At 35.2% G+C, this 13,039-nt stretch overlaps 1 protein-coding gene across 1 annotated transcript; it reads left to right on the plus strand.

The window, feature by feature from the left end:
• Positions 1-388: 388 nt before the first annotated feature.
• LOC132145578 (proline-rich transmembrane protein 1-like) lies at positions 389-7,506 on the plus strand. The gene is made up of 4 exons (XM_059556702.1): positions 389-720; positions 2,703-3,061; positions 4,287-4,478; positions 5,301-7,506. Exons 1-4 carry the CDS (start codon positions 702-704, stop codon positions 5,475-5,477), a joined length of 747 nt encoding a protein of 248 aa, XP_059412685.1. The 5' UTR covers positions 389-701; the 3' UTR covers positions 5,478-7,506.
• The last annotated feature ends 5,533 nt before the right edge of the window (positions 7,507-13,039 follow it).

Consider the following 13,039-nt stretch of genomic DNA (forward strand, 5'->3'; position numbering starts at 1 on the left):
GTCAATATATGCCAAATTTTCATATTAATAAAACCGTTTTTGGTTCAGGTCTAATTTCAGAAAATAAAAAAATATTTAATTGAGATTTTTTTAGATTTAGGCCTAAAGCTGCATACAACCCAATACTACAGTTACAGATATTATATCGTAAAACCATCATAAATAAATATGGTATCTTAAGGTGCGATTGTAATATTTTCATGTCTCTTTAAGCTAATGACCCGTTTCCGTAGTTTGTTAATAACGATGGTAGTGGAGTTAATTTTCCTTCTCTTAATATCTTTTTGTAAATAGACTTTATTAGTTTTAGTCTTATTAAATTAATCATATCAACATGTGATGATATGTGCGGCGAGGATGCAGTAGTGTGTGGATCTGCTGTCTCTTTAAGACGCTGTGGTTAATTCAGTGTAACGGGATGCGTTAGTTTCTGCTGCTGCTCTGGATGTAGCAGTGTGACCGTGGACATAAAGAAAAGAAAAGCAGCATCAGACATCCAGTCGCTTTTACACCCAGATAACCCAGGCTCTACACAGCACACATCAGGATTATCATCGGAAGATGCGTTATAATTAGCTTAGAGAAACCATCAGCATCGTCTGTTGTGATCTGACACAAAGACAGACGCACTGGTTGGATTTGGGGTTTTATTATTACTGGAGGGACAAACTGAACATCATCGATACGGATAAATAAACGCGATGTCGTCGGAAAAACACGGTAAAAAAAATTATATTTTTGAATTTGGTCATACCACAGCTAATTAAAATTGTTTGGAAAATGTAAAATTTTTAAATCAAAGGTAACGTTATTTAATATAAAATAAATGAGACAATGCTATATTAAAACGCTATTATACGACCATTCATGAATGTTGTTAATCTATTTGTCCCTTTTTCATTGTTCATCCTTATTTCATCTATATATAGTCATATTTAGGCTGTGTGTCAAATCCTAGCGAGCTGCCTATCTAGGCATCATAATCAGCGCCTAGTCTTATGTCTAAAGTCGTGTGCTGCAGTTTTGCCTGTTATAATCTAATTTGCTGCGCATTTTGCGCATCATAGGTGCCTTTCGAAATGAATTGAAGTAGCAGATGATCACCGTAAACGCTGTCTGTGTAGGCAGCTGCCTTGTATTTGAGACACAGCCGTCGTGTCAGTTATTCTCTCAGGTATAGGGTCGTGTTTGACATATAGGCCACATTAGAAACGGCTGTGTGGAGACTGATTAAATGTGAGAAGAGGCATATATAGCAGTGTGTGGTTTAAAGGGTGTTGTGTGATGCCCTATTTCAGGCGCGAGGTCCCTTGGGTCTGGAGCGACGCAGGGAGGGCCCCAAATCACTGAAATCACGCAGATATGGTTTACATACAAGAACCTTTTGGATTAACCTATCAGTGATCTTTTTTTGTGATAAAAATTATTATTTGAGTGTAATGAGTCAATGCCTTGCATCTGTACAAATCTCTTTGTCAACCCATTTAGAAAATATATATTTATTCTTTATTCATATTCATCGAATCTGCTTGATGTTAAAAAGAAAAGAGGAGACAAATAGACAAGATTATTTATTTTATATATTTATATATATTTTTTATATATATATACACCTTAAAATGAATGAAATATGAACTGCAGTGCCTGAACCCCGCATACCTTCATGAACTCAATGTACAGTAGCCTACAGTGTACTGTAAACACAACTCTCTTGGGTGTCATACACTGGTGTAAATCTCTTTAAATCTTTATTTGTAAATGAATATTACAGGTTGAATATAATGGAATAGTTTAATGGAAATGTGTCTAAATAATAATAGCGTGCACTACTTGAGTTAAAAATTCCATTTATTTTCTTCATAGGGAAACTGATTTAAAGACAGAACTGCAGCTCTCTGAGGTTGTTATTCAGTGGTATATGCTTTTGTTTAGACCAATAGTTATTGTTTTAACTTATTTTTTAAAGACTGTGTTTAAAAGCAAAATTCATGGTTACAAACTAGTTTTCCAATAATTCTGCAAAAAAAAAAAAAAAAAAACCAATCAGAGCAAATAACAGCATAATATTTCTGCAGGGAACACTCTCATAATGCTCCTAGATAGTTGTATATGCATGCATATTATGCAATCAACAACTTTAAATCAATTGTTTTATACAGTATTTATTTAGCCATCTTTTTCATCTAGATACTATAGGTCTTAAATTGATGTCACATGTAGAATGGATAAGAGGAAATTATTTATTTATTTATTATTTTAAAATATTCCAAATGTTTTCTTTTTTAATTAATTTCATGGGTATCAGTGTCCTAAAGCCTGTGTATACAAAGAATGAAAACTACTGTATAAAGCTAATTATAACTGTAAATGTATCAGCGTCCACACCACTGGATGATAATGCTCTGTTTATTGGAAGCACTAGATGCAGTTTTGTCACCTGCTGCATTAAATGTTTGAGATTTTTAAAGTCAGATGGATTCTGATTGGCTGTCATGTTTTTTGTTGTTTAGCAGCTTGAAAACAATCATCCTGATCGTGTAAACTTCCTTAATTATCATAGAATTATAACTTTATCTTTGTGCTTATAGCTGGCTTTTTAAATAAGATATGCAGCTCCTCTTATGCTTATCATCCTTGGTGTGAACGGGCCTTTGCTCTTATAAATATTTGTGGTGTATGACTATGTTTGTGTCACGGCTCAGGATTGGAGGAGGCAGCAGGGAGGCAGTCCATGTCTCAGCCGATGATGCAGATGGCTCCGCCTCCTTACCTCCCTGCCCAGGACCCCAACATGCCCCCACATCCTCCTCCACCCGGCTGTGGCCAACAGCCCAATTACCCCCCTCCCCCTCCACCTCCTGGATCAGAGGGGTACCAGCAGGAAACCCAGTTCCACTGCGGCACCCTCGGGCCCCAGGGGGCTCCGAACGGATACCCAGCGCAGACGCACGGACCAGTGGGCACCGTCCCTCATCCTCCAGTGGGCTATATACATACAGGATACCCCCTCCAGCTGCAGCCCTGCACGGCCTACGTGCCCGTCTATCCCATAGGCACAGGGGTGAGTGGGGATTCATTTGGTAAGATGTTTAAACTGCACAGGATAATCCAGATGTATGAGAGCGGGACACAACAGTCTACAGTAGTTAAACATAAGGAGGTGAAAGGTTCTGTTAACAGGATGTGTTTTTATTTAAATAGCCATTGGCTTGCTCTTTAAATAAAGTATGCAGAATAGTTAGAAGATCATGTGAAATATGATGTGACTCTTTTGCATCCCTGGAGGACAAATACCTTTCCTGAGATGATATGCTTGATATATCCATAATTGAACTCTTATCTGCCAATATTAGTAAGACCTCGACATTTCTTGGCTGATATAGTAAATGTTGAATATATATTTTATTTTTTTAGGTTTGGATACCAGTAAAAATTCATGGTTCTCGGTAATAAACTTTTTTTACCATAGCAAAAGCTAGTTCGTCTCCAAATAAATTAAGGCTGCAATTCAATTCAATTCAAGTTTATTTGTATAGCGCTTTTTACAATACAAATCATTACAAAGCAACATTACAGAAAATTGTGTTTCTACAATATTTAGTAATAGCTTGTAAGTGGTGACTGTCAGTTTGTGCACGTATGACAGGATTTGTAGAAAAATGTTTTCAAGTCGTAGTCAGCCAGACGATGAACATTATTAATATTATTAATAATTAATAATAATAACAATTTATTCCAATTATTCCCAAAAAATTAATTTTGTCATATATTGCGATTCAGTTTTAAACTGCATTTCGAACTGTGATATTTAAATACTAAAAAAATATGGTAATTAAAAAGAAAATTAAAAATATTACTGTTATGATAATATTTTTCACTACAATAGTAATGTTATAATACTAATAGTTATGTGTTAATTTCTTCACTTTCAAATGCTAAACCTTCAAGCTTTGATTTTGGCGGAAAAACGGATGTTTAGTAGACAGTGTGTTTAGAAAGTTTTCATTCTTGTTGAAGGCTGAAAACGTCTTTCCTCAAAAATATCGGTAATTATGCACAAATAAATTTAACCGGCATATGTGATAAATACATTTAGTGTTTAAGGTATATTCTGATTTTTATTTTATTTCGATTAACTGTTCAGTTCCTATGCTGCTAAAGAAGATAAACAAAAATTGTCATTGTCAAAAATGTAAGGAATTTTCAAGGAAATAATGCCTGTCCAGTAAAAATATAGGGATTATGCATCAGAATTGTACACCAGTTTCTAATTTTTTTTCCTTCAGGCGCAGCCTTACATGGCCAACGGTGCACCTCATCCAGGTGTTGCCCCTGGCCAGATGGCCATGCATATGCCCAACGGCATTGCTCTGATGGAGTCTCGTCGTCCTCCTCACGACTACCTGCCCATCGCCGTCCTCACCACTGTCTGCTGCTTCTGGCCTACAGGAATAATCGCCATCATCAAAGCCGTGCAGGTATTTGAGCCCAGACAGAGCTCTGATGCTCTGATGCCAGCAGGGCTGTGATGTGAATGGATATCATTTCTGTTTCATGCTGGCTGTTCACACAACTGAACTACTAAGAACAAAACACATGCTCATAAAACTAGGTAAATAGGTGAAACAAACAGGATTTTTATGTGATATGTGTTTAGTGGTTACATTTCAACGTGACAAACGATTCACACAATTTTGTTCAGTTATGGTTTTTTTTAACATCAAACAAGTTAATAAATCTGAATTTACAAAACTTTACACACAATTTGGTTCAACTAGGTTTTCAAACAAGTTAATAAAATTTCAGACTTGGTGTTTGTTCAATTACATTTTCGTAGCATCGGTTTAACCGAACGATTTAATTCAATTTAATTTCAAACTTAGTGTGAACAGTTATTTTATCCTTTTATTCGAGATATCTAGTAAATAGGATATTTTTGTCCTATTTGTTTTAGAGGCTGCTTTATTGTATTATCTCATATACAATGATTTACACAGAATTCTGTTCAGTTAGGGGTTTTGTTAGCATTAGACAAATTGATTTAATTTAATAGAGTTGGTGTGAACGTGTATTTTATCCATTTATTTTAGATATCTAGTAAATAGGATATTTTCTGTCTTTTATTTTTTGTCTTTTAAATTATATAAATTTACATAAATTTACAACGAATTCTGTCCAATTACGTTTTTTTTAAGTATCAAACAATTTAACTGAATTTAATGTAATAATTTCAGATTTGGTGTGAACAGGTGTTTACTCTGTTGTCCTAGATATCTGCTAAAGAGAATCTCTTTGTTCAGGTGCGTACGGCTGTGGCTCGAGGCGATATGGTTACAGCAGAGATCGCCTCGCGGGAGGCACGTAACTTCTCCTTCATCAGTCTGGCGGTGGGGATCGCCTCCATTGTGCTCTGCACCATACTCACAGTTGTGGTCATCATCGCCTCTCAGCACCACGATGACGACTGGGAGCCCTAGAGAGCACAGCGCGGGACGCACCTCCCATCCTGACCCCAGGCCATCATTCCAGTCGGTATTATGCTTTTTCTGTCACACAGCACACTTCTGACGCTCAAGACACCACATCCTGATCTGCAGTCCAAAATACGCTTTTACAGCCATTTGCCCATGTATTAGTTAAAATAGTTTGACGGTATGGTTAAATGTTGGGAACACAGCACATTGACTATGTTGTAAGCAGTGTACGCTCACACTCTCATTAACCGACCTAAACACTTCCTGTTTCTCCTAAACAAAAGCCTGTTCTAGATCAGTAGTTAGAAATATAGCATACTAAAGACTTGAGCCAGGTCAGGTGTGTTATCATTTGCTCTTGAAATTTGCCAAAATGTTACTTTTTAAAAGAAACACACAAGTACTACAAGAACATAATTTTGGTATAATTGTGTTTTTTGATGTTCAAAACATTCCATCTATTTAAGGATAATATATTTCTTTTTCGGGATGCACCGACAAATTTAGTTACTGAAAGTGTGGCTAAATTGTGTTTTTTCTATACGCTAAGTATTGAAAAGTGTAAAATAAGGTATTGAATAAGTTGAACGACTAATAGATTATTGGAATAAGTAACATTTTCATTTCTGTCGTGTGGTTCAGAAGAGTGTATATCAGTGTTGATTACTCAGTGGTTTCTTTTCTGAAACCCAAGGCCAGAAGCCTACTCTACGCAGTACACAAACACAGATGCTAATGCTTGGCTAATGTGTTGCATGCATGCAGTTCTGTTGGTATCAAATGAGAGTAGATTAACATTGGTGGATTTAATAAACTTGAAAAATGGGTTATTGACATCTTTCCGCGATTTAAATAAAATACCTTCTGATGTTCATTCATGTTTATTTCGTGCTTTAAGTAAGTATGAAAATACGATCGGTTCACATGCCGCTATAGCAATCTGTCATGACACGTTAAAGAGCCACAAAACTGTATCTGTTGATTTAATTTCTTTTAAAATTACAAAATTTTAAAGCTGAGACACTCAGCAAACTGTTACTCTGCCATGACGGTATACTGACCCCAGAAGAAGACAGTTTATACAAATGTATAGCACCCCTTGTGGCAACACTGAGAATTGCGAATTGTGTTTTTGCGTATCATTGTGAATTGCTGACAAGTTTACAATTCAGCAATATGTGAAAATAGCTAAAAGCATTTGTGTTCATGTACTTGCGTAGTGTATGTCTTGGGCCTAAGTGTTCCCAAGTGTCTTGTGTGCAAAAACGGTCTCAAATCAATCCAGTTCAGAGGTGTTAAAAGAATGTATTCTTGGGTGAAATTATTACTTCATTATTGACTACTGTAAATTGGCTTTTCATTGAAGGAACACATGAGATTTGTGTGTTGTGAACTAGTGTATTATTTATCGTTTAAACACTAAATTATTCAGTTGTGTATTAAATTGATACTTCTATATTTATTGAAATATGTAATCATAGGTCTAACTGTTGTGCTGAAATATTTGGTTATCTTTCCTAGATAACAGTCAGTCATCACAGATGATTGCTCAGCTGGCATATTTTGATGACGCATGTGATAATATGCACTTTTATGCTCAGTAAGCAAGTAGCCAGTTTGTCTCACTTCTTTGTAGATGAGAGTGTCACTTGCTTCAAGTTCGGACCTCATTGAAACTCCTCTCATGCTGCTGTCAGTTAGCTGTAGTTTGTTAGGTAAACGCATTTAGCACAATGGTTTGGTTGAATGAAAAGAACAAAACAATCCTAGAGTGGTCCTACACACACACACACACATATATATATATATATATATATATATATATATATATATATATATATGTAACTGACTGTATAATCTTTCAAACTCTTTGTTTTCAAACGAGAGTTCACCCAAAAAAATTAATTTACTCGCACTCATGGCTGTCCAAAAACCTTTATGACTTTCTTATTTCTATGGAGCATAAAAGGAGAAATAGACCAAAATGTTGATAACTCCATAATCTGAAGCTGTTGAACCCCCAAAATGACCATAGTTTAAAAAAAAAAACATAAAGTTTAAAACATACGTCAAACATAGTTTAAAAAATGGTGTCAAATATATTATTTGGCTTTTCAAGATTTGTAATATAGTGCCCAAAATGTATTATTTCATTTTATTTTATTTTATTTTATTGTAAAAAACCAGCCTGAATCTGCTATATGTTGTGTTCCACGAAAGAAAGACATAAAGATATAAAAGTAATGCCAGAATTTAATTTTTGGATGGATTCAGTGGACAATCTTTGCATTTATGTTTAAAGCTTTAGGATTTCTACATTTCTACATGCCAAGAGTAAAACGAGCTTCATTGTTTCTGTGAAATACTACAAAGAGAACAGTCAGTTTTGATAAACAAGTGTCCAAATGTGAATGACGGGAGAAAATTATCTTTTGCATCCATTTTGAGCACTTACTTTCTGTCCTCTTCTGCCATGTCACTCAATTTGAAGTATTTATTTTGCTTGTGTAATTTGAACTGTGTCATATCGTTCTTTTCCTGCTCTCTTTAATCGATTTCTAATAGCTTTCGGATCTATTTTTGAACAAATGGCTTGCAGTATATTGCAAGTGTTTGGCTGATCTGTTTGTTGAATGACTTCTGATGTATGGTTTATAACTGTTAGAGGTGTGATTGCACATGTGCATCTTTATATGGGCTAAAAATATGACCCTCGTTTTCTAACTAAGAGAGCATAGATTCAAAAGAAATCCTGTCTGTTATTTAGACAAGCTTGTCTGATACATTTTATTTTGGTGTTTTAAAGTTGTGCAAACACTGTACAGTTGATGTGAACCTAACTCCTGTTTATAATTAGCCCAGCAATATGCTTTTTCACACAGTTGTGATATAAAGCAAATGCTTTATTATTATAAACATGGCCACTGAGATCTGATTGCATATAGTTACTGCACACAGTTTCTCTAAGCTTGCAAATGTGGTAGGTTTATATAAAAAGCTGCGAGCTCCCTTGTGTTTGTGTGCTTTTAGAGGTTTATTCTGAGGTGAATCTCACAAAAACCTGTCAAGAACATCATTCAAGACGGTAGAAAAAGATATAAAGTTATACTTGCATGAATAAAATGAAGCTTATTTAAGGACTATTATTTATTTTTGGCCTAACTTTGATTGCAATCAAACATTTTTCCCATTGAAAAAAACAATATTTCTTATGGTAATGCAAATCTAATGAGAATTTCTCAGAAGACTAAAACATCCTGAGAGAGTTTGTCAAAAATTGCTCTGTGAAATAATGTCTGTGAACTAATGATTTTGCTCTTTCCTTTGATTTTGGAAGTGAACTGTGACTCAGACATGTTTTTGTGAGATTTACCCTCTCAATGAGCCCAAGCATTGATTTGCTGTGTATGAATCCAGTGATTTGAATTAAAGAGGAGTACCTGGTTGTGCAAGGATCGATTGTGTTGCGTTTTCTCTGCCTCTCTCTTTGTCTCAGAGGTGCTATTTATAGTTGCCCTGTTTTTTTCTTCTTCTCCATCTCTGAATCTTTTTAAATTGTGCCACTGGAGCTATAGTGTATATCTCCACATCACATAACTGATAAACTGATAGGAGGGCGCCAGTGCCTCTTAAAATCCTCTCATTTACATATTGTATCTATTGCGTGGTGTACAGTAATAGCCGGGGGCTGCAGCTCTTCTCAATCTGTGAGGGCATCTGTCGCTCTGTGGATCAAATTAAATCTGAGAGAGGGAGTGAAGATGGCTATCAGAAAATAAAAACGATTCATTTAATCAGGATTCATTTATTTCATGAGTGAGAGTGTCCAAGATGGGTTAGAGAGAAAAGTGAGTAGTATTATTTATGTTATTCTTCATCTTGGTTTATATGTTTTTAACTATTCATTTACTAAGTGCTAAAATGAGGAAATAGTTATGTTCATCTTTTGGATTGTTCTGTATTGTAAGCAAAGCTTTTTACCGCGTTTTGTTTCTGTAATTTTGTTTTTATTCTTAAAAGCGATTCTCATTTACAGTCTGCATTTGATGCACTGTTTTTTTTGGGAGGGGTGCTTTTTTGCAGTTTTTATTTTACAATGGTTCTGAAAACCGTGTTATGTTGATAATTAAAACTACTGTAGAACAACAAAAATAGTTTTTGCTAACAAAATTAAAGCTGAAATTAATTCCAAATAAACCTAAAATATTACAAAACAAAGAGTTGCATGTAATAAAATTACTTAAAATTGATTTAGCATATTAAATTGACTCTATTAAATATTATAATATAGTGCTGTTCATTATCCTTATGCTGAAAGTTACTGTAAAATTAGCTGTAATATCTAGTGCACTTTTTTGTGATTTGACTTGTGTATTAAACAGTGGTTGCTGGATGTGTTTCTCCAATTTTAATATATTGGAGGGAAAAAATACTATTGTAGTGCATAAATACTAATACTACTACTACAAATAAATTCTGTAATAGTGTATATAAATAATACTTAAATGACACTGCCTAAAATAATCTAAATGATTTGGGGGTGAAATATGACCTGGGCATGTTCTCGACCAATTTTGTGAATTTCATCCAAAATGTAAAGAGGTGAGAGAGAAGAGAGATGAATGGAGTTAGAAGGAAGCAGGCCAGACTGTGTCAGTAGGATCACAGATGGTCGTTTAGCCTCCCAAAGAGACCCATCGTTTCAGTAATCATTTAACACCGCAGGCCTGCCGTCTTCCTCAACACAGCGTTGTCTCTTCTGCTCTGACACTCTCGCCGTGTGTTGTGTCGCCCATACTGTGCCCATGCACTCACCCACCAATCACCTCCACAGCTCCTTCAAGGCTGATTAACAACCGGTGTTGGTCGGCTACATCTGGTGTACACGTCCCTGTTTGGAGCCGCTGCGCTCTGTTGGTTAGGATTGCATAGCCAAGTGCTATTTGTGCCAAGCTCTGAGCAGTGCAGTGTAGATTCATGTTGACACCCTTGCTGTCATTTCCTATCTCTCTCCGCTCTCTCTGCGCTGTCCTCCCCTCACCAGACTTACATAAGACCCGCGCTGGGTTTACACAGTGTCCTAACTAGACACGACAAGTTTCCAGTGACGAGTCATTCCTCTGTTCGCACAGAAAGTGAAAAAGCAGTAAAATCACATAGTTCATGTTTAACAACTGCTTGTGCTCACCACAGATTAAGATAACAAATCAAAAATGGCCAACACATGCTCTTGGTCATTTTGTGAATGATTTGTCAGTGCACATTATTCAAAACAAACAAAACCGTTTGCCTTTGTAATTTTCCATCAATATCTAAATCTCTTCATTTCTCTGGAGAAATGTTTAATTACATCACTTGCTGATAAAAGGATCCTCTGCAGTGAATGGGTGCCGTCAGAATGAGAGTCCAAACAGCTGATAAATAATACACAAGAAATCCACACCACTCCAGTCCAGTAATTTTATAAGAAACTAATCCATCAAGACATTTTTTATGTCAAATCATTGCTTCCAGCTGAAGTTCTTTGTCCATAAAATAGTTTCCTCCGTTGGAATCAGGAGAGAAATATGCACAGATCAAGTAACATTTCTTTTTTGTTTTACATAGTTAACTAATGTCATTAAATGAGACCTTCACAAGTCTGTGTGCCTGTATAATCTTGGCAAACATGGTAAGCAGTTTTGGTGTGTCTGCTATGGAGGAGCTCAGGGAGGATGTTCCACTCGAGCTCTGATGATCACACAGACAAAACACATGGAGGAGAAATACAAGAAGAAGAAGGAGGAATGCCAAAAAAACTGACATTGTGAATAATTAAGAGGCTGATTTTATATCCTGGTAATAATTAGAAATTAGATGGCCGTACTACTCCCAAACTTATGGTTTCAGTTTTTTTCTACATTGGTTTGGTACTATTTTCACAAGTACTATTTTCACAAGTAAGGTGTACATTTTCAAAACTCTCAGTATAAAACTTTAAACTGATCACACTTATAACACAACTAATCATTCTTTCATTCTTAACCTTATCTGACGACTTCATTATTTTCATTCTACATAATCATTGTTTCAGAACACAAGATCATCGTGATATGTATTGAGAACATTTGGTTTAATCACCAAAACACAACAGTATGAGCTTCTTTCAAGTTAGTATTTTTAACTATCAGTTCATTCAAGAGCAAAAAATGCAAAATTCACGTTTCAAATCACCTTTGTTGCTGAAATAATTACAGTAATACAGGCAATAACTCTCATGTTAGAAAATACACTTACATTTCCTAACTTGCATATTTCACATAAATCCATAATGTTTGTAAAAGCATGTATTCAGTGTGTTATCAAAAGATGTGATGAAGGTATTACATGGCCATGAGGTTTTCTAGAACAGAGTTTACTGTCACTGCAGTAAATGTCCTCATTGTGTCATATGACTCCATCTATATTCAAGATTAATTAGTATTTTCAGATGAAGCGTGAGTTATAGTAATGTGCAGTCTTTACCATTGTAATGCTTCTATATACACTATCACGTGGCATAATGTAAAATGCTGTATTGATGCCATCTGTCTCCCTTCTTCTGATCAATCTCTGATCAGTTCCTCTCTCTTGTGTCCTGTTGTATGTTCACAAATAGCAAAACACATGGTTTTCAAGAACACGTCCTCAAAGGAAGGTTTTAGGTGATTTGTCAAGTTTTGCTTATTTCTGGGTACCAGTTTGTTCCCAAAATATGATTACAGTAAGTAGGCACACACACATACACAAACACACACAGGTTTTCCTATGAGTAATGAGTTTTATACTGTATCCCCTTACATTAACACTGCTCCTAAACATACACTTAACGAAAAAAAAAAAATTCTCATTGTACCCCAAAAAGGACAATGATTTCAAATATTGCCATCTTTGTTGGGACATTTTGTCCCCATAAAATAGGGTTCACCTGAACCACACACCCTTGCAAAATAGTTGTCATCATCTTGGATAAATCACTTTTAGTGTAAAAAATAATTCATTGCATTTGGTTTTCCCTAAATTGCGATCATGCTCTGTAGATGCACCAAATTATTTACTGATTAAAAATTAAGATGAGTTAGATTAAATAATAGACAATGAATGAGAAGTCATGCAAATAAAAGGTTTGATCGTAAGAGCTTTATGAAAGACAGTTACTGTGAATGAAACATTTATATAGATGACACACTTATTTTGTGTAGTGAAAAGGATATTTTTATGATTGTACTAACACGATTGAAATTATGAGAAAATGTTTGAAAAAAGTGCACTTTTGATGATTTGTTGTGAGATTAGTACTAAGAGTTTGAAATGTGTACCACTTGCTTATGAAAATAGTACCAAACCAATTAAAATAAAACTATAACAACTTTATAACTACAAATTGTTGTACGAAGGTATCGATGATCTCAAGTCCATTAATCATCCTGTTGATTAATGTTGAGGTTATTACTTTTTATCACTTGTTGCTTTGTACCTGGTTGAGACTGTGTAATCAGAATCTCATAAAGATCAAGTCTTGAATATAAAAAATAAATAAACAAAGA

This window comes from Carassius carassius, chromosome 8 (genome assembly GCF_963082965.1).
Source record: "Carassius carassius chromosome 8, fCarCar2.1, whole genome shotgun sequence".
Lineage (NCBI taxonomy): Eukaryota > Metazoa > Chordata > Actinopteri > Cypriniformes > Cyprinidae > Carassius > Carassius carassius.

What these genes read in the sequence shown, in the direction of transcription:
- LOC132145578 (XM_059556702.1), top strand. An exon ending in TCTATCCCATAGGCACAGGG is followed by an intron (nt 3,062 to 4,286) that starts GTGAGTGGGGAT and finishes TTTTTCCTTCAG; the next exon opens with GCGCAGCCTTACATGGCCAA. An exon ending in CCATCATCAAAGCCGTGCAG is followed by an intron (nt 4,479 to 5,300) that starts GTATTTGAGCCC and finishes CTCTTTGTTCAG; the next exon opens with GTGCGTACGGCTGTGGCTCG.